Genomic DNA, 27,003 nt, shown 5'->3' with positions numbered 1-27,003 from the left:
ACTTGATTGTCAGCTTATAATTGTTAAATTGCGTCCTCTGCTGGAGGTAAACTAGACTGCATAATTTAGATTTTGTAAATACTGGTCAAAAACATATTTTGCACAAGATTTCATGGCCAGGAATTAGGAATTTGATCCCACACTTATTTGTGGCCTCATTTTATTGACTAGTTCACTCATTTTTATTGAGATAAATCCACTTTAATTTGTTTTATTGTTTTAATTTTGTTAAATCATGGTCTACTAATGGTTGTACTAATTTATTCCCATTGTTAGCATTTTAAATAGCATATGACGTCATACATATCTGGAAAAAAAATAGCAATATTATCAGTTTCTCTACAATTTATGGGTATGTGTTTGAGTTAAATGAAAATGTTGTTTTATTCTATAAAATACTGACCAAATTTATCCCCAAATTCCAAATAAACATGTTGACATAGAGAATTTATTTATAAGTGTGGCATGAAGTATTGTCCTGTTTTAGGAAAAACAACAACAAAAACCTCATCCAGGCTCTTCTTTGCATTTCATTGATGAAGGGCTTTTTCTAGCTTTGTTCTAGAAGCCTGTTTCAAAATGTCCTCACACTTCAACCGAGCTACAGTTTTACATTCTTTCTGTAAGTCACTCGATGTCATTTAGAAGTACTAATAGCACGGTTTTTGCCATCCTGTTGCTAGTCAGGATTGTGATGACTACACAGATGAAAAAAAAAAAAAAAAAAAACTGCATTTGCTGGTGAGTTGTGTTTTGAAAATGGGATGCTGGTTTGAGCTGGTTATGTCTTTAGCTGGTTCTAGTCATGTGCTGGTCTTAAACTGGTCCGACCAGTACAAAAAAAAGTAAACCAGCTCAAACCAGGATCCTTAGTTGTACATCAGTGGAAAGCTTATTTATTCAATTTAAAAAAATTGACACTTAAGACCTGTTTTGTGGTCCAGGGTCACATTTGGTTCATATAGCAATCAAAACAAATGAGCGTTTCTATATCCTACCGATTAGAAATGCACGGCACGCTCCTGACTGCGCTGAAGCGACTGTAATATCCGGCAGATGGTACTGTTGAGAAGATAATCATGTTCTGGGCTTCATCTCTACCGTTAGGAGGGAAATATCAGAATGAACCAACATGTCTGAACGAATGAAGCCTAAGTTCTGTGCGCACAAGAAGCCAAGCTTGTTCACACTCCAAAATCCATTGTTAATTTAAAATTAAACTGTTTCTTCACATGTCATTGACAACTGGACAATTTTTATGTAAACAAGCAATAACCTAACGTTCTTTAAAAAACAAGTAGTTGTTAAAATTGATTTTGTATATATGCTATAATAGAAATGTAGCATCAATATCATGATCAGTCAGACATGGTATGTTATTGTTTTCGCATCAGCTGTCAGTGTATGATGCTAACGCACGTCTTCCTGTTCTTCTTGTGCGTAAAAACGCGCAATAACGCGCTCATGACAGCCTGACCACGCCTGGGAAGTTTAGGGCGGAGAGTCACAGTTAACTAAGTTGAAGGATCAAGACATTTGTACATTTCTCGGACTTCTTGGGCTCTTCAGAAGTGGAAAAATGTCTGGAGTCGCCTCTACCCTGGCCAAGAAGAGAGCGCTGGCTGCAGGGTTCGGGTCTAACGCCAACGCCACCAAATACCTCAACCAGGACTTCGAGGCGCTCAGGAGCCAGTGTCTCAGCGGGGGGACCCTGTTCTCAGACCCCTATTTCCCAGCCGCACCCGAATCCCTGGGCTTTAAAGAACTCGGACCCAGCTCGTCCAAAACCAGAGGACTAGTGTGGAAAAGACCTGGGGTATGCTTTCAGTGCCGTTTATTAACTATTAAGGGCATCATTCGTTCACTAGAGATTAAACGGGAACTCGTGCACTTTCTATAAGTTGCGTTGTGCTGTACCGTTATCCTTTTCTTTACGAACGAGTATTCCTAGTACGCCTACATCTTTCTTTGCACAAGTCGCGTTCTGTTTGCTATTTTTAATTACTTCGATATCTACATCCGTCAAGCCAGGGGCTGCACAAGATCTCGGGCCCTGTGCATAAGTAGTCCCCCCCAGACTTTTCAAGGGCCCTCTCTTCCTTTGGGGCCCTGGTAAACAGTACTGGTTTTACCCTTGGCTGCTTCTCGCCTTTTAGGGTCGCGTCGCGAGCGTTGCGTTTCAGCGGCGTAGCAAAACAGTCCTACTTTAAAAAGTCTTCTCGTGACCAGTGTGCGTTGCAAACGCTCATTTAGACCCAAACGATTTAGTTTTTGTCATATTTGTGTTAATCTGTAAATCTGCATTTTGTCATATGTGACCATGGACAACAAAAAGAGTCTTAAGGGATATTTATTTATTTATTTAATTGAGATTTATACATCATCTGAAAGCGGAATAAATACGTTTTCCACTGATGTATGGTTTGTTAGGACAAGGCAATACACTCTTAAAATAAAGGACGCTTATTAAAATGATCTTCTAAATGCATTGATTTAATTAAATTTAAATGTAAAAAAAAAAGGTTCTTGACAGCGATGCAAAAAACATTTTTGGTTCCACAAAGAACCATTCAGTCAAATGTTATTTAAAGAACATTCTTTTACCTCAAAGAACATTTGTGAAACAGAAAGGTTCTTCAGATGTCAAATAAAAAAGGTTCTACTCTAGCATTATGAAGCACCTTTATTTTTTAGGGTGTGTTTGCCCGAGATACAACTGCAAATCTGGAATTTGAGGGAGCAAAAGAAAATTTTAATATCGAGAAAATCACCTTTAAAGTAGTCCAAATTAAGTTCTTAGCAATGCATGTTACTAATAACATTTGATACATTTACAGTAGGAAATTTACAAACAATCTTCAGGGAACATGATCTTTAATTACTATCCTAATGATTTGTGGCATTAAAAAAATCAATAATTTTGACCCATACAATGTATTATTGGTAATTGCTACAAATATACCTGTGCTACTTATGATGTTTTGTCAACGATCTGCCTGATAATGATCCCAATAACTCGACCAGCGTACTGTTGCTATGATTACTGTAGCCGTTTTCTGCTTATTCATTTACACCAGGTGGTCAGATTAACAGCTGTTAAGTAAATATATTCAATGTTTATCTTTGTTAATATTTTAGTGTCTATATGCTTTCCTTTCCATATCTGATAGCATGATTAGCCTGATTCTGTATTTCAAACGGGGTGTTGTTGGTGTCTTTTGCAGGAGCTGCGCTCAAAACCCCAATTCATCGTCGGAGGAGCTACACGGACGGATATCTGTCAAGGAGCTCTGGGTAAAAGATGAAAAACAGTCATCCACCTGCAAGAAACACATTCTGAGATTATTTGTTAATCCTCCTGGTTTCGACTAAATGTGAAGAACCTGTTCAGTATACCGTGTCTCCAAGTCAACAATACAGCTCACTGAGTCACATGTCTCTTCTCGCCCTTATCTTAATTCTTTAAACACAGAGACCTGCAAGTCCGCTTAATGTTTTAACTGCCTCAACCAGAAAATTAGCTTGTACTATGGTGCAATCAACGCTGTAAATTCTGTAAGGTAACTAATTATCATTACTTTAATGGAAAGTAAAAATCATGCTACTAATGCTACACTGGGACGCTCTCCATTAATCTCTGCAAGCCACCATCATAGTTTGTAAGCAACAACAAATCGCCTGGAACTACAGAAATGTGGGTGTTAAAGTGGCATACGTGCATTTACACCTGGATGTTAGATTTTTGGCTGAAATGAACTGAAACAAACCTGAATTCCACTGAATTTATTTGTTTCTTGAATGGTGGTGCTAATTTACTTGTTACTTTACTCCCTAATTTGATAAACGAATTTGATTGCATAACGCACATTACTTATAACTTGCGGTGAAGCCCATTATTAATTATACGAAGCCTTAACAATGAATTCAAAACATTGTGAAAATGCAAACACTCCCAAAATGTAATACCTAGAATAAGGGAGGGTCAGGATCTAAAGGATGTTTTTAACATAGTGTTCATTCCAGTGGTTATAGTTAACTTCGGAAAAAAAGCTAGTAAACTAAAACTAAACCTGAAATAAGTGGAAATTAATATAGAAATGTTCTATGAAAAAAAAATACAAATGAGAAATGTAGCCAACTAACTAATGGAAAAAGCTAAAATACTAAAATGACTAAAACTTAAATAAATTAAGTATACTAACTTATAAAAAAACAAAATTAACTAAATATAACAATTATATTTTAAAAAAAGTAGTTATGATAAATTATTGCAACAAAATTGAGTAAAACTTAAACTAAAAATAAAAAAGAAAAACTGAACATCAAAAAGATTAAATAAAAGCTGATTAGATCTATCTATCTAAACCGTTCGGAGGACTTGAGCACCCAACTTTTCAACAGTTAATTTTCATTCTGTTAGCTTTACACTAGTAACTTCAGTATCTTTATTCTCTCCTTTTATACCTAATCTTTTGCCTCATCTCTTCCTGTTTGTTGTGTGTACCTCTAACCGAATGGCTGAGCCAAACACATAATACAAACCACCCAAACCTAGAAACTAGCTTGAGGGATTTTGGACACAACCAGTTTTGTTATTAAATGCTGCAGTTAAAGAGAAAAGAACTTGGCTGTATTTCTCCTGTTAAGTCTTGCATTAGAAACATACATGCACTCTTGCAAAAGCAGTCTGTTTCTTTTGTGGAGGGCAGATTTAAGTCTCTGCATTTTCTACATGCGTCTGCTGTCGCAGATTTGCAGCTCACCACTTGACGTGACACGAAAACCACAACGGCTCACATTGGCTGCCTTGTTCCATAAGGAGTTTCATTTGCCTCCCTCAAAATGTGCCTGTTCTTGCTTGTCTGCAGGCGTTTTGAATGTCATGCTAAAAACGTTTGTCAAGGTTTCATTTTGCTTTCCAGATGCAAATATATGTAACTTCACTTCCATATCCATTACAACAGGCCTGTGTGTGGCTGTTTCAGCTATAGACCACAGAGCGGTTGTAAACACAGTCACAGACTCACTTCCTGTCTCGCCGTCTCTAAGGTGACTGCTGGCTGCTAGCGGCCATAGCCTCTCTGACCCTGAATGAGGATGTTCTGGCACGAGTGGTGCCCGATGGACAGGGCTTCGGTCAAAATTATGCCGGAATCTTCCATTTCCAGGTATCTGCAAGTTACACTCTTAACGTATCACTTTGCATTATAGTGTCACAATATAAATTCATTGGCATGCTAATGAACAACATGGACGTTATTTGTTCTCAGTGCTTTCTTATAAATGTATTAGTATTCAAAAATATATACCACTCTTTAAAAATACTGGAAACTATATTCATATACCATTATGTTTACATGCAACTCCAAGGTATTTTAAAGAATACTGCTGTAATATCATGGTATTACCATAAACACCCGGAAAACATGATATTGCCATGGCAAACAATACTATAGTACATTTTTATAAATAAAAATAATTGTAAAACCATAGTGTAGCTTAAAAAACAATCATGGTAATACACAGTTGATAAAAAAAAAACTTGTTTCTATATAATAAATCAATGTGGTAATACAGTACATATGTAGGAAATATAATGCTTTAGTACATGACCAAAACATGGTATTCCCATATATACCTATATTACCATTCAAAAGTTCAGTAAAAGAGAGTCACTAAGAAATTAAGCAATTTGAAGCTTTTGTTCAGGAAAGATGCAATAAATTGATCATAAGTGATAGTAAAGACATTTATTATGTTACAAAAGATTTATATTTCAAATAATAATCCTGAAAAAGTGTCACGGTTTCCAAAAACAAAAAGACGAAGCCGAACAACTGCTTTCAAGATTAATTTTAATAAGAAACGTCTCTTGAGCAGTAAATCAGCATGTTAGAATGAAGGATTCTGAAGGGATCATGTGACACTGAGGACTGGAGTAATGATGCTCAAAATTCAGCTTTGTATCACAGAAATAAATGACGTTTTAAAATGCATTCAAATAGAAAACAGTTATTTTAAACTGTTATTTTAAACTCTAAAAATATTTCACAATATTACAGTTTTACTGTATTTCAAATGCAGCCTTGTTGAGAAAAAGCTAAACTTTTGAATGGTAGTACTATAGTACATGACCGAAAAACATAGTAATAGCATAGTATAGGTCTAAAAACCCTCATGTCCGACATTATCTTTGGCTTTTTACTTTTAATGCAGAGTTTGACTAGATGTTTTACTTTTTTATTTGAGTGTCTTTGCAGTTTCCCACACTTTTGAGATTGAACAGATAACGTGATTCTGCACGCTTTACCTCCGTCCTTTAGTTCTGGCAGTTTGGCGAGTGGGTGGATGTTGTCATTGATGACCGGCTGCCGGTGAAAGACGGCGAGTTGGTGTTTGTGCACTCCGCCGAGGGAAACGAGTTCTGGAGCGCCCTGCTGGAGAAGGCCTATGCGAAGTTAGTGTTTGTGTGTGTTGTGTCTTGAGATTTTGTGTAAACTGCCTCAACCAGAAAATCAACTAATTCGTGGAACTTACTTTCTAAGAACAAACATCAGGAAAATCCTTTGTTTTCTTAAGGACTGTCAACTGATTTGAATTGTTACGCAACTCTTTCCCCGCCAGCATTTTTGAAAAAAGTTGCCAGCCACCGCCAAGCGATTTTGATCATTTTCTCTAAAATTTGATGGCCTCCAGTATATTTTACTGTATGAATATTTGAATATTCAATACACCAAATAAAGATCAAAGCCTCTACTTTTACTTTAGCTTATAGCATTCTTTTTTTATCAACACTTGAATGTAGCTAAGTTTCATAAAAATCGATACTCGTAACATTATGCAGTTTTCATTTATATGCCGTCTATCGCTGATGATCGCATTATATTTAATATGCATCTGTTTACATAAGAGATGGCTCGTTTCTTCGTCCTGTTCCCGTGTGTTTTTGTTCGGGAGGTTTTGTACTCGATCAGGAGATGTTTAATAGCGCCCCCGAGTGTATAACAGTGAAAACACAAAAAGCCGTAAAAACTCGTCTTTAGCTGGGAAGCAATATCTTCTAAAATACTAGATAACTCGTCAATGATAGGGAAAGAGTTAAAGGACTAGTACGAAAAACCCAACACGCTCTGTGAGGATCTGGTTGTTACAGAACTTTGCATACAAGCACAGCAAGGATTTACCCACAGTAGGTGTATTCCTGGAATAAGGGTGTGTCATATGTTTTTAATCTAGTGCTCTTTAGCGTTTATCATTGCCATTGAACACATAATGTGGACCAGCTGTCGTTTGTTGCATTTGTTGCGTGTAAGAATGCGTTTACAGCCAGTGACCTATTTTGGAACCCTCATGTGATCTATGGGAAGGGCCCCGCCCACAAGTGGTGATGTCATACATGAGTATTTATGATAGGGGTGAAATGACATGCTTTTGTAGTAACCATCAGCCTGGTTCCTTTGATTTTTGAATCTGATTTTTACGTTGGCTTTTGGATTACTGGCGAAAATATACTCCAAAAAACTAAAAAAACTTTATGATTCTTTCATGTTTCGTTTATCATGATTATCCTCAAAATTTTGCACAGCTTTAAGAATTTTTTAACACTAAAGCTTAAATACATTCAGCAGAAATAAAAAGCTAAACTTAGGCTAAAAGAACTACACTAGGGTCACATGACTTCACCATCGCCAACATTAGGCTTCTGACAACTATTTCAGTCTTTGTTTAAAAACATTTTACAGACTGAATAGTGCAAGATTATAAACACGACGAGGGTGTAAAAGTTGATTAGTGACTAGATGAGTTTAACTGTTTGGTGTGATGACATTTACTGTAATGTCCCTGAAAACCTCTGAAGTACAATATAACAACTTGTTAACAACCACATAAAAGCTTTTTTAAAAATCGTAGTACTGATTTATTTTATGTGGTAGGATAAAACACGAGCATATGTTGAGCTTGTGTTCACCACAAACCTAAAAAACTCATTTAAAAAAAACACTGACTTCAGGATGGTGAAGGTTTTGGCCTACAAAAAAAAAAGCTGTGGATTTTTTTTCATAGTTTTCATGGTTTCTATTTTTCTGCACTTAGATATTTTCTGTTTTTCATTCTGTAGGTATAAATCTAGAGCACATCTACAGCCATCTATTTGTAGTGAATTAAATTTTAACCACTCAGTTAATATTTAACCATCACATAAAAGAGAAGGACGCAATTTCATGATTCCTAAATGCAGCTCCATTCTTTTCCTAAACTTTCATCTGTCCGAAACAATAATTAATTCCATTTGAACCTTTGTATAGTATCGGAAATGTCATTGAGTAGGATTTATAGTAGTCCCTCTAAATGAGACTATTTAACAATTGGTCTTTCTCAAAATGAGCTCAAAGACATGTGCGTACAGGTAATGTGCATGTTTTATGGTCTCTGGCAGGGTGAACGGCTGTTATGAAGCTCTGTCTGGAGGAACCACCAGTGAGGGCTTTGAAGATTTCACTGGAGGCATCGCTGAGAGCTACGAGCTGAGCAAAGCTCCTTCCAACATGTTTCAGATCATCCAGAAAGCCCTGGAGGCTGGAGCTTTGCTGGGCTGCTCCATCGACGTGAGATTCCTCTGCCTGAATTTGAATTGAAGTTGGAATTATTTGACCGATCAGCAATCACTTTTAGGTCATAAGCCCCGCCCATTTTCATATATACCTCTTTTATTTGTAATTCTGTGATGTAGATCACTAGTGCCTCTGATTCAGAAGCAGTCACCCGCCAGAAGCTGGTGAAAGGCCACGCTTACTCACTCACGGGGGCAACCGAGGTATCAATACAGCTACTGGCAGGCCTCTGTTTTTAATAATATAATACATTTTGTCATTAGAGTACATTCTGCTTTGTTTTAGGTGAACTATCGCGGGCGCATGGAGAAGCTGATTCGTATACGCAACCCTTGGGGGCAGGTGGAGTGGACCGGAGCCTGGAGTGATGGGTACGATTACTGCCAGAACCCAAAAATATTATAAAAGTTCATGAATGTAATTAAAATAGCAAAATAAAAATCTGAAATTATGTGGTCGCAATCACACAGTGTCAACCTTGTGTTGTTGAAATGGTTGTTGATTTTATTCATCATTTTATTCGTCACAAAGACATAAAATAAAATTTGTATCATGAAAATAATTCAATGGGTTTTAAATGAAATATGATGAAAAAGTGGGTCTCATTAACTAACCATGAGTATTCAAGAATTTGTGCATGAAATCTACTTAGAGACATCTTCACAAACTAAACATGATTCACCAGAAGCATAAATACTGAAATTGACAAAAATAAAATGTAGGAACAACCAAGCCCATATATATGCAAACATCACATACTCAAATACATAATCCACACACTTATTAATGAATGAAACCCAATGCCTACTCAATATTTTACATGTATTTTTGTTAAATATTGACACATATTAAAATCTTTAAATAAATGGTTGAATTTGGAAACGAGTCATTAATAACAGAGCAGAGCTCATTCACATATCCAAGTTTTAAAGGTACAGTACGACTAAAAGTTTTATTTTAAGGGTCAACGAGTGGGTAAAGTATGCATGCAAGAAATCCTGACTCCTGACAAAATCATAAGATATCGCCTCTGTGAATTATGTTGAGTTCATAGTTTTAATGAATATCTATGGAAATAATTTGGAAACGGTAGCATCACTGATCGTTTATTTTTTCTTTCATTTAGTTCATCCGAATGGAATAATATTTCTTCACAGCGGCCGGACGCCAGCGCTGAGGATGGAGAATTCTGGTGCGTTTACAAATTTCTTTATGGGTCTACATTTAGTGCAATCTACACGCAATTAATTATATATTATATATACGTTTCCTCTCTGTTTTCAGGATGTCATTCTCAGATTTCCTTAGCCATTACTCTCGGATAGAGATCTGCACTCTGACCCCGGACGCCATCACCAGCGATTCAATTAAACACTGGGCCGTGACCAACCACGACGGCACATGGAGGAGAGGCTCCACCGCTGGGGGCTGCAGAAACAACGCTTGTGAGCACACACACACACACACACAAACACAAACACAAATTTCTAAACAAACATGGACAAACTTTGGTTGGTTTGGTTTGTTTTAGAAGTTTGCGTGCCCATATAATCTTAGCATAAGTGGTAAACAGATTTGGCTTGATGTCTGCAATGGAGGGCTCAGAGAGACTATACTACTCAAGATACGATAGCCCTGCTATAGACAGAAAGATAAATAAATAGATACATATAAAAGGAGGAGATGGGGAGGAGGAGGGATGCCGAGAGAACTAACAATGGAAGTGGTAAGAGGCTGTTCTCCCAAAATTGCATAAATAACTTAACTTATGGAAATGATATATTTTCATTGCACTGCTTTGGGCAGTACTTTAACCACCGACCAACCACACCCCAATTCCCCCACCCCACCCACACCCCCTGTCCTCTTTTTGGAAAACTAAAATATGGTCAATATGGTTCATGCATGCACGAAACTATTAGGATGGTACCTTTATTTTTCACAGACACACCCAGAAATTAATATTGAATTGCTTTGCTAGTTAAGATAATGTAAACCCATGAGGGAAGAAAAACTTTAAAAAAATATTCATAAATCTTAAAACTTCTGGTTACGTGAGCCTAAGCTCTTTTCAATAAAATCCATGCAAAAGTTAATATCAGATCACTTTAGAATACAGTATAGGATGTACCGAATATTCTACAGTTTTATGCAAAACAGAAATACAACAATTAGAAAATTTCTGTCATATGGCCAAAATTAGTATATATATATTTTTTGAATACTGTAGTTGTGTTTGATACATTTAAATGTTTCTTACAAGACAATGTAACCTCTCTCTGACTTGAAATGTGTCCCTACATTAAGTCTTGAATTTGAGACCTTGAAAGGTCCTTGAATTTGAAGTTAACCAAGGTGTGGGAACCTTGCGTACCATGTACTCCACCATTGTTGTGTGTGTTTTTCACGCTTGCCCTTAAAATCGACAAGTACTGTGCATGTCTACATACCTGCCACATACGACACACGTGCATGACGTCACTATTTTCAAAAATTCACGTTTTGGGTTTTTACACGGAAACAATGACGATGGTGTTTTCAAAAACTTGCATTTTGAAACCCGTTTAAAAAAATACGTTTTCAGTCCTAAAACACCATTGTCTGGTAAACGAACGAACATTTTTTGGTTAAAAACATTGTCGTGTAAATGGCCCCTTAGTGTTACGAAGTTTGTTTATGAGCATATCTTCTTATCGGATATAAAAAATCTGTATCTTAGCACTTATCAAGTTTGGTTGGTTTTATAATATTGCTGATGGCTGCATCCATTTGTGGAGTTTTTTGTGGCGCATTTCTTCTGAGTGAACAGAAAAATTATCCACCTCAATTGCATACATTTGTTAATTTGAATTTTAATATTGCATCCGCATTTTCCATTCATTGAGATTTTGCTGCGCATAAAAAAATTTATTCAGTAAAAGTGTTTCCATGTAGTTTATGCTCATGTTTTCTTATCAGAAGAAGGATCTTTTTCGATTAGTTATGTGCATTTCAAGATTTTATCTGAATCTTAGTGTAACAAAGTTTGATTTGGTTTATTTAATAATGGCTGCCTCCATTCAGTAAGTTATTTATTTCGTACATTTCCATTGTAGTTATGCATATTTTATTTTACCCACATCTTGGTGTTACAAAGTTTGGTTGGTTTAGTTTGTCTAATAATATTGCTGATGGCTCTGCACATTCACTAGCTATGTTTCCATGTACCTATTTATATGTGCACTTTGGGCTATCGCATATAAAAACGCTGTATAGAAATGACAAGATATGTAAATACTGTAAATAACTCATGCCCTTTACTTAAACGGATAAGTGTTTTATCCGATAAGAAAATATGCACAAAAACTAAGATGAAAACATGTTTACTGAATAAAAACATCAAAAAGGCCATGTGACTTTGCGCAATGGGACGTATAACTGGACTAACCAGTGGACCAAAGATGCTATTTTGGTATTTATTAAGTGCCTGAAAAGTCTGTCATCAAAGTGGTGTAATTACCTCCTAGAACTGAAAAGACAGTGACTTCTCCTGCTGCAGCAAATTACCTTTTTAGATTTTTGACACCAGTTTATCAGGAAGTTACGAAGTTGTTCTGTTCATCATGCTGGATGGAAATGGGGCTTTATTCACAAATATATTATCCAATATTCCAATTTTGCGCATTAAATAAAATCGCAACTTTCAGTAAAACATAGCTATTGCACATTTTGTAATTAAATCAGTAAATGTGTTGTAGTTTTGCATATTTTATGTCATGCGCATCTTGGTCTTATGAAGTTTGGTCGCCTTGGTTTGTTTAATATTCTTGCTGACGACGTCCATTCATTGCTCCTCAGACACATTCTGGATGAATCCTCAATATGTGATTAAGCTGGATGAAGAAGATGACGACCCAGATGACAATGAGGTGGGCTGCAGTTTCGTGGTGGGGTTGATCCAGAAGAACCGGCGTCGTCTGAGGAAAGCGGGAGAGGACATGCACACTATTGGCTTTGCTATTTATGAGGTGAGTAGAGACACAAGGAGTATCTACACATTTTGATTCTCATGTACGGAGAGGAAATGAACATAATTACTTCAGAATTACATTTGTATGACATCAAATCCACCTTTTGTTTTTGTTTGCTTCCACAGGTTCCTCCACAGGTAAGAGTTACACTACATAGAGGGTGGGGTGCTTCTCATGACCAATCATACCATTATTCGAAGCATTTTCTGGCTCACTGATTGGCCTTTGTCTCTGTCAGTTTCGAGGTCAGCGTGATGTGCACCTCGATAAGAACTACTTCCTGACACATGCGCAGAAAGCTCGCTCTGAGACCTTCGTTAACCTGAGAGAGGTCTGCACACGCTTCAAGCTGCCTCCTGGAGAGTACCTCATCGTGCCGTCCACCTTCGAACCCAACAAGGACGGAGACTTTTGCCTGCGAGTCTTTTCCGAAAAACAGACCGAAACACTGTAATGTATCCCACCTGTTTGAGGTTTCTCTATTATATGCCAGTTCGACTGTATATCTTTTGATTTTGAATACTTGGTTGTGAATTTGATTGGATAATCTTATGTTTATTCCCAGACCATGTGATGACCCTGTGGATGCTGAACTTCCTGATGTAAGCAACTCACAAGATCGCAAGGCTGTTAAAAGTCAATAGCGTTAGGGTAGCTATGTTTCCGTCCAAAGCTGCAAAATTCAACTTATGCAGAAAATTGGAATATTACCAAAGAATTCGCAAATTAAGCACCGTTTCCATCCCATGTGTTGAAGAGAACAAAATGAGCACGTTCTGTGAAATTGGTGCAAAGTATCAATAATAATCTGTTGAGGCAAAATCACATGGCTTTTTTTTTAAATGGTCAGTTTATGTGCAAATTTTCTAATGCACTTCTGAATGCAATATCTCAGAAGGTTAATAAATGCATGAAAACATAGCTACTGAATGTAAATATTTTTTATTTTTGATAAAAATGGTTAATTAATGCTTAAAATAACTCCTAAATTAATTAAATTATAGTTTTTTATTTAATAATAACGTTAAGAATAAATACAATAATACATATAATAACAATAATAGCAACAAATTAATAAATTAAAATGAAAATTAATTCGGTTATTACCACTACTACTAGTAATACATTAATAAATAATAATAACAATACTACTACTAATACTACTATGATAAATTTGGGTGGTAATCACAATATTGTCAAATGGACTTATTGAACCTGTAACATTTTTTAAACTCTGCTTCCTCTTGTTTTCAGGAGACTGTCTCAGACAGTGAAGTTGATTCTGGATTCAGAGGCATGTTCTTAAAACTCGCTGGAGCTGTAAGTAGAGATAGATGACTTGTAATGCAGTAAACATTTACGTTTATTCTGAAAAGCAAGCCAACCGAACCCTGCTTCTCTCTATAGGACATGGAAATATCAGCCACGGAGCTCATGACTATCTTAAACAAAATCGTCGCGAAACGTAAGGGCTCTTGCATCCTCTATTTTCTGCTTGATATCTAACGAAGAGTCTGAGTCTGAGGAGCTGCTTTATCTGTTGTTTTGTAGGAACTGACATAAAGACGGACGGCTTCAGTTTGGAAACGTGTCGTGTCATAGTGAACCTCATGGATGTATCCTCTCAGCTGCAGTGGCTTACTTTTTGTTGTCTGTGTATGTGCTTGAGTCTGGAATTACAAGACTTCAGTGTAGTTGAACTGTAAATTTCCCTTAACTGTATCTCAGGACAGTGGGAACGGAAAACTCGGTTTGGGAGAGTTCGCTACTCTGTGGAAGAAAATTCAGCGATACCTTGTAAGAGATCCACCAGAGGCCTTTAACACAATTAAAAGAATTTCTATTTGTCATGACATGTTGCTCCATTTCATAATATCCCCAGGGAATTTACAAGAAGAATGACATGGATAATTCAGGAACCATGAGCACTCCAGAGCTGCGTTTGGCGCTGAAAGAAGCCGGTGAGTCTCAGATACTCTCACAGAAATCATGTCGGTGGAAGATTTTAATATTCACTGCTTGTGTTCTCTTTCCTCTTCTAGGTTTCACTCTTAATAACGCTATATTTCAGCTGCTGGTAGCACGTTACGCCGAGACAGACATGACTCTTGACTTTGATAACTTTGTGTCCTGTCTCATGCGTCTGGAGATGATGTTCCGTAAGTCCCCTCTGTGTTTGGCTCTTAAATATTTTGGCTGATTTTGCAGGTTTGACCTTGCAGATTGTGTCTAGGCCTTTTTATAATGGGATGTTGTGTAGGGTCGGCGCCCCCTGTAGTTCTGGAGCATCTTTAGTGAACCTACTTCTCCTTTTCAGGGGTATTCAAAAAGCTGGATCCTCACCACAGTGGCTTCATTGAGCTGGACTTTGTGCAGGTTTGTCATGCTATAATATTTTCGAAAATGATATTATTGAACTATAAATGACATTTTGAAGATAGAGAGATAGATGGATAGATGGATAGATGGATTGATATATATATATTTTTAAGTACATTTTCTTTGTCTTTTTTAGTGGCTGAACTTCACTATGATTTAGACGACTCATCGCCAGGCCACACCACTCAAGAGTGAATTCTTAAGATTACATGTGTTAAATTTTTTGGGTTTACGTTAATTTTTTTAACTGTCAATTGCACTTTCGTTTCGACCAGTCTTGGTTCCAAAGGCTCTTACTTCCATGATTGTATTGCGTTTGACATTGGCACACTATTTTTGTTTACAAAGGCAAGCATCCTTGAACTAGGAGAATCTTAACCACTGTATAATAAAAAATAAAAAAAGATTGTGTGCATTATTATGAATGCTTTCTCTCCAAAGGACATTATTAAACATTTTTTAAACATATGAACTTGTGTTTTTATACATGATTTGATTTAGTAAAGAGGCATTCCCGGTCCCTTTAATAAATCTTGCTTAGACGCCGTTTATACGACCCCTCAGCTGTCACTCATCGTTAGCCCCTCCCCCATGGGCGTGGCCTTTCACTGCGGTATCCTTCTTGTTGTCTCTCATCCGCACTGATCCGTTTATCTTTCTCATTCCGCTATTTTAAAACGCACCAGCTGGGCTGATAACCATAAACACAACTAAACGCTGGTAAGTTTAGCTTCACTTTTCCATGTTAACTGTGTCTGACATCCGTCTATTATGTGTCAAAGCGGGACACCTTCGCCCTATATTTCCAGCAACAGACGAAACATTTTTATTTATTTATGTTTAAATAGCTTATTTCTTACATTTCTAGCGATCCTTGTGAATCGGTCTTATTAATTTATAAGCAACGCGTCCACATCATATACACAATGAACATCAATTATTTATTGCCTTAGGGCGTGCATCATACTTACATTACATGTATGTGTGTGTATACACTACATTCATTCATATTATTACATTACTAGGTTTGTGTAGGTTGTGGTCATCTGAACAAAAATGAACTGAGACTAAATTAAATATTACAGTACTAGCACTATATAAAGCAGCATGAGTAAATATGTGCAGCTGTTTTTGCGGGTGTGTTCATTCATCATCTAAAACAAACACTAGAGTGCTGATGCTCAGTCTGGCCTATTGATTTCACAAGTCAGCTGACATTTAGTATCAGTGGGCAACATTGTGTTTACATACCACATTATCTACCATCCAATGCAACTCAGAGAAAAAAAAACTGGTTAAAAGTTCATTAAAACTGCATTTGGAGAATATTCCCTCTTCTTTTCATAGGCTACTATATCTAAATGTGATTTAAAGTTACATGTACATTTACACAGGTACATGATGCAGGCAACACAAAAGTACAACAAACTTCCCTGGTATTATTTTTATATTATATGTCTTCTTCTTTTTTGGAGATATACCATGGTAAAATAATTCGAAGTACCATACAATCACTGTACCATATTTGCATGCATTTTGCAACATAAACATGAAACACGAATGTTAGCAATGAGCTGATTTCTCCTACTGTTCATTATATTTCTAAATGACCTTTTTCTCCTCAAGCTCGAGGCCCACACAAGGAACCTGAGGTATATTCCCTCTCTCGTCTTTCTGTAGTTGCAGTTCCAGAAAGGAACGATTATGAACTAAATGTTTAATGCTAGCATAGTTATCTTAGCTATGTGTTTTTCTTTAGCTACCACTTAGAGAACTGCCCTCCATGGACATTTTCCCTGAAATCATGGCTCGTGTAAGTAATTAGGGTCTGTTATTTATTTTTATTTTTTTGTTCTGCAGAGATGATGGGTAACCATGTTACAAGACAACATGGAATTAGACAGTCATTAGTAAACCTCTCTCCAACCTCATTATGGCACTAATTGAGTGTTTGTTGTAGAGGGCATTTCTCTCAGCTAGCTGGACTAAAAGCTGCATGAATGCTGCTGTACTAATAATGGCAACTTGGCTGACCATAAGCAGACATAAGCAAGCATAAGCCTTTTAGCACCAGCACTTTGCGCTAAATGCTCAGAGACATTGAATGCACGCTGTCGAATGATGATGCTATTTGTGTGCTAGCTTCTAGTAACCAGTCTCCATCTACCATGTGCACACACTTTTTGTTTGGTTTGGTGTAGCGGTTAAAGTTTGTAATCAGAAGGTTGCAAGTTCGATTCCCACAAGAAACCCAGCAGCTATAATCGTTTAAAGGGAAGTTCATCTAAAAAGGGTTGTTCTGTAATAGTTTACTGTTTCTCATGTTGTTCCAAACCTGAATGACTTTCTTTTTTTTCTTCTATGCAACACAAACCAAGAAGTGTTTACTCTTTTCCATGTTACAAAAAGTGAATGGGATAGGGGTTTGGACAAATATGGGATTTACTGTGGATTGAAGCATGTGTTAAAATGGCTACTTCCTTATTTTTGCTGCACTACAGCATGTATTCAATTGGAGTGTCGTCGCGTATTTACAAGGAACGGCTTCAGGCAGAAGGGATGGGAACCAATGACAATGCGGTCAAGTTCCTGAACCAGGACTATGAGGAGCTGAAGAGAGAGTGTCTGGAGAGCGGCAGGCTGTTTGAGGACCCCTGCTTCCCAGCCGTGCCTCAGTCACTGGGCTTCAAGGAGCTCGCGCCATACTCCTCCAAAACACATGGTGTGCAGTGGATAAGGCCCACTGTGAGTGTCGCAGAGCATGTCCTATACAAACAGCATGCTATCTACTGCATACAACTGCACATTTGAACACGTATTGGGTGAGAGGGAGTGGGAGGACAACGATTGAGAGATTACGTTAAGTTAGACTCGATCTCTCATTTCCCACATTAGAACTAAGACACAACAATGGGTTCTAACTGCTAAGACAAGTCTCAAACTTTTATTTTAGCATAACTTGACACTTCAATTGATTGGGATGGAAAAGCGCGTACAGGAAATGAAATGGGAGGAACAAGATTGGGAATCTTCATGAGCTATCATTTCCCATATGAGAACCAAGGTGTCACACCTGGTGTTAATTACTGAGACAAAGTTCTTGTTTAATTTTTGCCATTTTTTCAGTTGTGCATGATTGATTGTTAGAGTAGAGAAAGGCCATGAAATGAAGTTGGAGCATCAAGATTGATAAATTACATGAGCTAGACACTCCTTTCTCACAAGCAAACCAAGGCAAAACTACTAAGCCATGGCTCCAACAGTGTAGGTATCAAGCAAGTTAGAGTTGGGTTTAGTTTAGCTCCTAAAGAGTTTAATACTTAGGCCTACTTTCTAATTGAATTACAAAAATTACATACAGTATATCTATCCTTCTTTGGAAAAATCTCTTTTAGAAAAGTTTTATATAGGTTATGGACTCTGTATCCTTGTCCAACCTCAAATAATATTTCCATAGCTTATCTGGTAGGATCTAAGTATGTACAATATACCTGTATGTACCCAGACTGCTATGCATTTGACATTAAAAGGAGAAACTGAATGAAAACATCACCTCACGGATACAGTTGATGTGAAATCATGAAAGAAGTGTGTTTGGTGTTGTTTTCCTGGGAAAAGTAGCACGCTTCGGTTGAGGTGCTGCTCTTAAATGTGTTTTGTTTGCTTGCGTAATATTCGCAGGAGCTGTCAAGCAACCCTGAGTTTATAGTGGGCGGAGCCACACGCACAGATATTTGCCAGGGAGCCCTAGGTGAGTATCTACTGTATTAGCCTGGGCGTGTATGTTTGTGCATGCTTGCACACGTTAGCCAACTGAATGTCAGGAGCGTTATTTGTGCTTCGGTGCAGTTTGGGCGATCCGGCAGCTTAAATCCAAGCAAAACAGAGTGCGTCTGGGAACTTCACACATACTGCTGTCAAACGCTGCCACACAAATGTAGAAACCGTAGACTTTCTAGCATACACACAGCATATAGACATACACACTGATGTATTAGCATGGACGTCAACAATATGCAATTTTAAGATAGATAGATAGATAGATAGATAGATAGATAGATAGATAGATAGATAGATAGATAGATAGATAGATAGATAGATAGATAGATAGATAGACAGATTTTGTGTATATCACTGGAATACTATAGCATCCAATCTGAAGCCAGAACTGGAACTACATATTTCATTTTACTGCATATATTATATATTTTGGCTGTATGACCACTGGTTTGATGGATTAACTAATTGCGAATCCCTCTTAGTCAAAATATGGTTAATAACACCTCTATGATCATAATCTGATGTGTTTTCTGTTGCTTTTAAGAGGGGATGTGTGTTTGGGGGCAGATGTGTGTGAGTGTGTGTGTGTGTTTTCTGTCTGGTGGGGAGTGGCTAAACATGATTTCTGAGTGGTGAGTCACACAGACACTGGTGTAGCATTTGAGGACTCTGGGATCACTGGCTGCAAGCCACAGCTCATGGTGTGTGTCTGCGTGTGTGTGTGTGTGTGTGTGTGTGAAAGAGAGAGAGAGAGTGTACACTCATGAGTCCCAAATAAAATGATTGTTTGTTCAGCAAACACTGGGTGGAGGAGGATGGCGAAGCTTATCACAGATATGCATTTTACCTTTTTCATTTAGCACACAGAAAACCTCATGACATGGTTCAAGCCTCCCCAGTCAGAGGGGTTTGGCTTTGACAAGGGTGTTTACTTCATCCGAAGTAAACGTACAGTACTGAAACTGTGCTGTTATCTCGTTGTACAAACACATACCACACCCCCTTTCTGGCTGTTGGTGGAGGGCTCCCCCTAACGGGGCATTGTAGTACATACAAAACATTATCCACTATAATTTTGGGTTTCCTGTGGTAATTTTTCTCCACTCAGGTGACTGTTGGCTGTTAGCTGCCATCGCATCCCTGACTTTAAATGACAGGCTGCTTCACAGAGTCGTTCCTCATGGACAAAGCTTTATGGACGAGTACGCCGGCATCTTCCACTTCCAGGTGCACAGCCGACGTGTAGATTACACATATGCAGAAACAATACAAATACAAAACTCTTCAACTTCTGCTTTTCCTTCTTCATTTTGATAACAAACCCCATTTTTTTTAACTATAAAAACATATTTTTTATTAAATGAGTAGTTCACCCCAAAATAAAGATTTGTTGAAAATGTACTCACCCTCAGGCCATCCAAGATGTAGATGCGTGTTCTTCTTCATTGGAACAGATTTGGAGAAATGTAGCATTAGATCACTTGCTCAGCAATGGATCCTCTGCAGTGAATGGGTGCCGTCAGAATGAGAGTCCAAACAGATGATTAAAACATCACAATAATCCACATCACTCCAGTCCATCAATGGACTTCTAGCGAAGTGAAAAGCTGTGCGTTTAAGAAATTCATCATTAGGACATTTTACCTTCAAACCATTGTTTCCGGCTGGACTTCATCAGCTCTTTGGACTCACATTTTGACCCATTCACTGCGGTTGACTCTGGGTGAGCATGCAATGTAATGATACATTTCTCCAAATATGTTCCATTGAAAAAAGAGAGATGACTGCTGGATCCACATCGGGGAGTCATTTTTCAGCACATTTTTGTTCTTTAATATAGGCAACATGTATTTTTATCACAGCATTTGTCTTACTAATTTGTATTATCCCATGTTCCGCAGTTCTGGCAGTTTGGCGATTGGGTGGACGTTGTGGTCGATGACCGTTTGCCTGTGAAAGATAAAGAGCTGATGTTTGTTCACTCAGCAGAGGGAAATGAGTTTTGGAGCGCCTTGCTGGAAAAAGCCTATGCCAAGTAAGTCTCTTCCTCTGTCTTCTTCTTGGCATATGACAGTCATAGGGGATCATAACATGTGCGTGTGTGCCCTTAGGCTGAATGGCTCATATGAAGCTCTGTCGGGAGGGTCCACCACTGAAGGTTTTGAGGACTTCACGGGTGGAGTGGCCGAGATGTACGAGCTGCGTCAAGCTCCCAAAGACTTGCACCGCATCATTGCCAAAGCCTTGGAGAGAGGCTCACTGTTGGGCTGCTCTATTGATGTGAGTCCCCACAGCGCCCACTACAGGCCTGGAGACAAAATGCACCATTTATGGATCCATATACTCTTTTTTTGTGTGTAATTTGTCTTGTAGATCACCAGTGCCTTTGATATGGAGGCTGTAACTTTTAAGAAGCTGGTGAAGGGACATGCGTACTCCGTCACGGGTCTCAGAGAGGTCAGGATCACCTCTAAAATGTATCTAGAGCTCATTAGGTTACCATTACAGCGGTCTGCATCAGACACTTGTTGTTTTAATTTTAGGTGAATTTCAGTGGCAGCAGAGAGAGGCTGATCCGCATCCGAAACCCTTGGGGGCAAGTTGAATGGACAGGGGCTTGGAGTGACAAGTGAGTCGACCAGTCAGAATGCATTCAGATATATTTGCTCATGGTGTAACACTTTTAACACATTTAATTTCCAGTTCTACCGAGTGGAATGGGATTGATCCAGCAGAGAGAGAGGAAATGAACAACCACATGGAGGATGGCGAGTTCTGGTAAATCTCCACTGACATTGGATGTTCATGGTTCTCACGCCTTTAACTATGCACTCTCTATTAGGGCAAAGGGTCAGTCCCAAAAAGAATCAAAAATGTTGGCATTTGAGAGTCGACTCCAAAGCTTTGGATTCATCTGCATGAACTGAAGTGTCTATAACCTTGATTACCAAGCTACTACACATCCCAGAAGAGCTGCGACTGCTAAACATGAGGATTTTTATTTATCCCAATCACTTAAATCTTTGGTTCTGTTCACAAAAATGACTCGTTTGGATTCATGCACTGATTCAATCAGTGACTCTTTCTGTAGGTTTAATCATCATGGGTTTCTGAGTTTTGTGAGTATTTTAGTCATTGATTTTTTTTTTTCACATATAAATGATATATTGTAGATTCATAATTGTATAAGGTTTGCTGGAATCAGTTCTTGGAATCAATTCTTTCAGATTCAGAAGTTCAGAAGCTGAACAGCCGTACTCTATATATACTAAATGATCGCCTCTTTTTCCCTTCACATTATTTTACTGACGCTCTGTTCTCTGGGCACTTCAGGATGCCATTTCAGGAGTTCAAACGTCAGTTTTCTCGTCTGGAGATCTGTAACCTCACACCAGACGCTCTGAGTGAAGATTCTCTAAATTTCTGGAACACGATTAAGTTTAACGGGACTTGGAGGAGAGGAAGTACAGCAGGGGGCTGCAGGAACAACCCCAGTAAGATCAATTCACACAGTCCCAATGAATCGTATGCATCAGCTAAGACTATTACACACGTGTTTATTTTTCGTCAGATACATTCTGGATAAACCCTCAATATAAGATCACACTGCTGGAGGAAGATGATGATCCTGAGGATGATGAGGTGGCCTGCAGCTTCCTGGTGGCCTTAATGCAGAAGGACAGGAGACGTTACCGCAAGCAAGGGCAGGACATGCACACCATTGGCTTCGCTGTATATGAGGTTGGAGGACAAAGGCTGAGACACAACAGTCACATACTTTGTTAAATATCATTATTTTCACTAATCTCTTGTCTTTTATTCCTGTATTGTTTTTAGGTCCCAGAAGAGGTATGGAATCTTTTCAGTATTACAGGAATTTAAGGTGAAGTGTGTCATTTTTTTGAATGTTAAAATACTTGCTTGTAATGTGGAGAGATTTCAATTAAGCCGTTAGCTGGTTGATTTTCTCGAAATGTATGAAGACTGTCTCTGTGGTGTTTTCAAAACATTCCTCTGTTTGAGTTTTTCGCCGACCCAGCATAGCAACAGTGGCTTAACCAATAGTACGAGGTTGGGGCGGAGCTCTCTGTTTGACTGGCCAATGACAGACAGGGAAGTGTTTAGGAAACCTGTTCGAAAACAATATTTTTTGCCAAAAATCTACACAGAAATGACACACTTCAACTCTAAAGTACATTCAATTTCTAATTGTTGTGAACAACTTGTGACATAGACTCTTCATTTTTTCTGTTTCTTAGTTTCATGGCTCCCAGAGCGTTCACCTCAAGAAGGACTTTTTCTTGCGTCACTCATCCTGCGCTCGCTCAGAAACCTTCATTAACCTGCGGGAAGTCAGCACACGACTGAAGCTGCCACCGGGCGAGTATCTCGTAGTCCCTTCCACTTTTGAGCCCGGAAAAGAGGCCGATTTTGTCCTGCGAGTCTTCACGGAGAAACAGTCAGAAACTCAGTAAGTGACTGGACTGTTCAACTAAAACAACAGTGGAACAAAAATATTTTTATGTAATTATTATTTTTTAATTGTTTGGCATCAGTTCAATATAAAAAGTATTTCTTTCATTTTCCTATCTTTTTTAGAGAAATGGATGATGAGATTGCGTTTAACTTGGAAGATGAAGTAAGGACTTTCAAATAATCTTAGCTACCACAAAAACCTGAAAACCACCAACAAAACACGCACTGCTCACATTTTCTTCTTATCGACAGGAGGAGGTTTCAGAGGAGGACATGGAAGACTCTTTTAAAAAGCTGTTTGCACAGCTGTCTGGAGAGGTGTGTTTCTGTCTGTCCGTGTTTTTCATTGATAACATTGTGCATCCCATTAGATTAACCTTGATCTAAACTCTCTTGTAGGACATGGAGATTTCAGTTCATGAGCTCAGGACCATTCTGAACCGAGTGGTCAGCAAACGTAAGCTCAGCTGACACTTTTCAGTGTTCATTTGTGTCTGTGTACTTGAGAAGTACCTCCGCTCTTCTATGTTCTTCAGACAGGGACGTGAAGACCGATGGGTTCAGTTTGGAGTCGTGTAGGTGCATGGTCAGCCTGATGGATGTATCCTTAGATTGTAAAATCTAATATTGTGAATGTATATATATATATATATATATATATATATATATATATATATATATATATATATATATATATATATAATATTATGTTTCATCTGATTATTGAGACTTTGGTAGATTTTGTTGGCCTTGACTGATCAAACTCAGAAAGATGGAAGTGCACGGCTGGGAATTGTGGAGTTCCAGATTCTATGGAATAAAATCAGGAAGTGGCTGGTGAGAAACTCCAAATCATGTAACCTTCCCTACATCATATGAATACTGTAGTATGGTGGCAACTCAAACTCTATTTTTTTTTTTTTTTGCAGGGCATTTTTAGACAGTTTGATCTGGATAAATCTGGCACAATGAGCTCGTATGAAATGCGCCTCGCTGTGGAGTCAGCTGGTAATCTTGGACCATGATATCTTTTTGTTTAATAGAGATTAAGGAGGAGAATCGACCCAGATTTGATTCAAATCTGATTCTAAATCATTTACATTTTTTGGTATATCTGGTATATTTTGGTTTACTTGTACATGGTTTTTGGAAGCCAAGGCTGTATGTTTTTATTAACTGAAAAGAACCAGTTCATAAGAATAATATATTTAGGAATCATACTTCACTTATTATTATAATAATAAATAAATAAAAAAACATCGGTTCATAAGAATCGTTTGTTTGTGAATCAGGCTACAGTGGTCACGCTTTATGTGTTTGATTCACTGAGAGTGAATCGTTTGTGAATCATTGGTGCTGTATGTCTTTGACTCACTGAAGTGCTCACACGTTAACTAATGTTTTCACACCGACACTGACAGTAGGCAGTGATTAACGATCGATTTTAGAATTTCGAATTAAGTCTGCGTTTAATCTAAACGAAGCTTTGAATCAATCGAAACAACTGCTTTTCAAAATGATTCACTATTTTGAAGCGCACGAAATACCACACGCTGGTGACATCTGCTGGGCAAAACTATTAAAATACAACAAAAACAGCTTTTACAAACACACTGCAGTTGTTTTATTTAAAGTATAATCTATTAAATGTAATTATGAATCACAGTATCTGTACAATATGTATAAAATCGTATACTATCTGTATCAGAGCTTGTTTAATGGAGAGCTTGGTTCTACAAGATAAGAGACTATAAACTACTACTTTTCCTTTAAATGATAAATTAATTGCATTAAAAATGTCTACATATATATATATATATATATATATATATATATATATATATATATATATATATATATATATATATATATATCAAACTGTTCTGAGATTGGTAGTTCAATTCAAAAGCAAGGCCTTAAACTGATGCCTTTTCTTTGTCTACAGGTTTTAAACTCAATAACAAGCTACATCAAGTAATTGTGGCACGGTATTCTGATGGAGATACGATCGACTTCGACAATTTTGTCTGTTGCCTGGTCAAACTGGAGGCTATGTTCAGTACGTCATTTACACATCTAATTCTGTTTTTACAAACTTTGCTAATGTTTCACCAAAACGTCTCATTAATGTCTCATTATTTAACAGGGACTTTTAGAGAACTGGACAAAGAGGGCTCAGGCATCGCACAGCTCAATGTTAGCGAGGTGGGTCGTTTCTTACCTTCTGTTCGCATGCACTATTCAAAATGGTGAAATGTTTATTTAGTAATGCTATGGTAATATGGTATATTTCCTCAAGTAAAGGAAATGATTAGCTCTTTTGCTCTGTCTTACAGTGGCTGTACCTGACCATGTGTGGTTGATGTGTGAAGATCATATCGTTCTGGAATAGAAGGGGTTAAAACCATTCCCTAAACTGCAGCTTTAATCCGTTACACCCAGTAATTCCTGAGCAATACAGTGCATACTGCCTTAAAACATCCAAACTAACCCTCACATGAGCCTATAGGGCACTGTATGACTTTTGGTAAAAAAATGGATATCCTCATTATGCAAGATGAGTTTATCAATTATTAACCACTCAATGTTAACAGAAAAATACATTGCAGCATGTCAGAGAGCAACTTAACATAGCTTTATGATTAAGAGCATGCCACTAACCACATGCTGTAGGTTATTTTACAGTATACCTCGCAAACGTAGCTTAACTTAGCATTTGAAGTTTGCACCGTTAAGGCCTTGATAATTGAAGAAATGTAATTTTTATTTTATCTAGTCTGTGTTTGATTTAGATAGCATTTATGATCACTGTGATGTGCTTTGCAATTATTTATTTAAAAAATAACTTCAGTTCTTATAGGATGATCAGGGAATTGTGCTACACTAGATTTTAAGCTGCTTCTTAATTTATGGAGGTGAAAATAAAGGATATAAATATAACTTCTTGGTATGGCTTTTCAATAGCTGATGAATTACATTTTTGCCCCTGCAATTCTTACTTTGAATCTCCCAGTTTCTAGACAAAAAGCATGGACTGTGACCTATAAACCCACAATTCAGACTTTTCCCCTCACAACTCTCAAGAAATAATCTGAACTATATAACAACTCAGAATTGTGAAATACAAGCTTGTAATGGTGAGACATAAGCTTAAAAAAAATAATAATTATAATTGTGATTTTAAAAAATATAGGCACGATTACCTTTTTAATTCCATTGTGGAATTAATTCCATTTCTACCTTCTAATTAAGACTTCATATTCATACAAGTTTTTTTTATTTTAGGTAACCCGTGTCGGGAACGAGCTTCCATAGTGTGTGTGTTTGTGTGTGCATAAATAGATATTTCCCATGTATATTGTGTTCCATATTATATTTACATAAAATATATAATAAACGAGAGAACAAGAGAAATAATCATACATAAATGGCTAATTAGATAGATAAAAAAAATCAAACAAGAATTAAAATCCGTGGAAGTGCAATATTACATTTTATATCCCATACAAAATACAGATTCATTCGTTCACACATATTGTCTTAGTCCGAGTGCTGCTCATATGCAGCTGCGAACACACTCTTCGCCATCTCGGCTGATTTACCATCTCCTCCGCTCGCATCAGAGCTGCATAGTGATCTGAGCGTGGCAAAAACACAATGTTTTGATGGTAAAGATGATCTGGAGCTCACGTTCTAAATCACATTGCAGAGCGACGCCATGTTGATACGTCAAACGCACAGCAGAG

General features: G+C 37.6%; 1 protein-coding gene across 1 annotated transcript; it reads left to right on the top strand.

The window, feature by feature from the left end:
* The first annotated feature begins 1,425 nt into the window (after positions 1-1,425).
* LOC127988335 (uncharacterized) lies at positions 1,426-26,197 on the top strand. Its single transcript, XM_052591022.1, has 43 exons — positions 1,426-1,816; positions 3,225-3,294; positions 5,050-5,168; positions 6,324-6,457; positions 8,438-8,606; positions 8,732-8,815; positions 8,898-8,983; positions 9,739-9,804; positions 9,897-10,057; positions 12,450-12,619; positions 12,748-12,759; positions 12,861-13,072; positions 13,188-13,224; positions 13,877-13,942; positions 14,030-14,087; positions 14,174-14,238; positions 14,351-14,419; positions 14,505-14,583; positions 14,665-14,781; positions 14,940-14,998; positions 16,628-16,653; positions 16,761-16,814; positions 17,503-17,746; positions 18,683-18,752; positions 19,890-20,008; positions 20,683-20,816; positions 20,893-21,061; positions 21,155-21,238; positions 21,325-21,410; positions 21,485-21,559; positions 22,115-22,275; positions 22,353-22,522; positions 22,619-22,630; positions 23,041-23,252; positions 23,381-23,420; positions 23,510-23,575; positions 23,657-23,714; positions 23,794-23,858; positions 24,026-24,094; positions 24,187-24,265; positions 25,203-25,316; positions 25,404-25,462; positions 25,594-26,197. Exons 1-43 carry the CDS (start codon positions 1,580-1,582, stop codon positions 25,618-25,620), a joined length of 4,263 nt encoding a protein of 1,420 aa, XP_052446982.1. The 5' UTR covers positions 1,426-1,579; the 3' UTR covers positions 25,621-26,197.
* Positions 26,198-27,003: the final 806 nt, after the last annotated feature.

Source organism: Carassius gibelio, chromosome B22 (genome assembly GCF_023724105.1).
Source record: "Carassius gibelio isolate Cgi1373 ecotype wild population from Czech Republic chromosome B22, carGib1.2-hapl.c, whole genome shotgun sequence".
NCBI classification, from domain to species: Eukaryota; Metazoa; Chordata; class Actinopteri; order Cypriniformes; family Cyprinidae; genus Carassius; species Carassius gibelio.
This window is presented reverse-complemented; position numbering and strand designations above follow the sequence as displayed.

Bases quoted from the DNA above. Each gene is read 5' to 3' on its own strand.
- LOC127988335 (XM_052591022.1), top strand. From the start codon at position 1,580: ATGTCTGGAGTCGCCTCTACCCTGGCCAAGAAGAGAGCGCTGGCTGCA. The intron at 20,009-20,682 runs GTGCACAGCCGA...CATGTTCCGCAG, and splicing joins CCGGCATCTTCCACTTCCAG to TTCTGGCAGTTTGGCGATTG. The intron at 24,266-25,202 runs GTAATCTTGGAC...CTTTGTCTACAG, and splicing joins CCTCGCTGTGGAGTCAGCTG to GTTTTAAACTCAATAACAAG.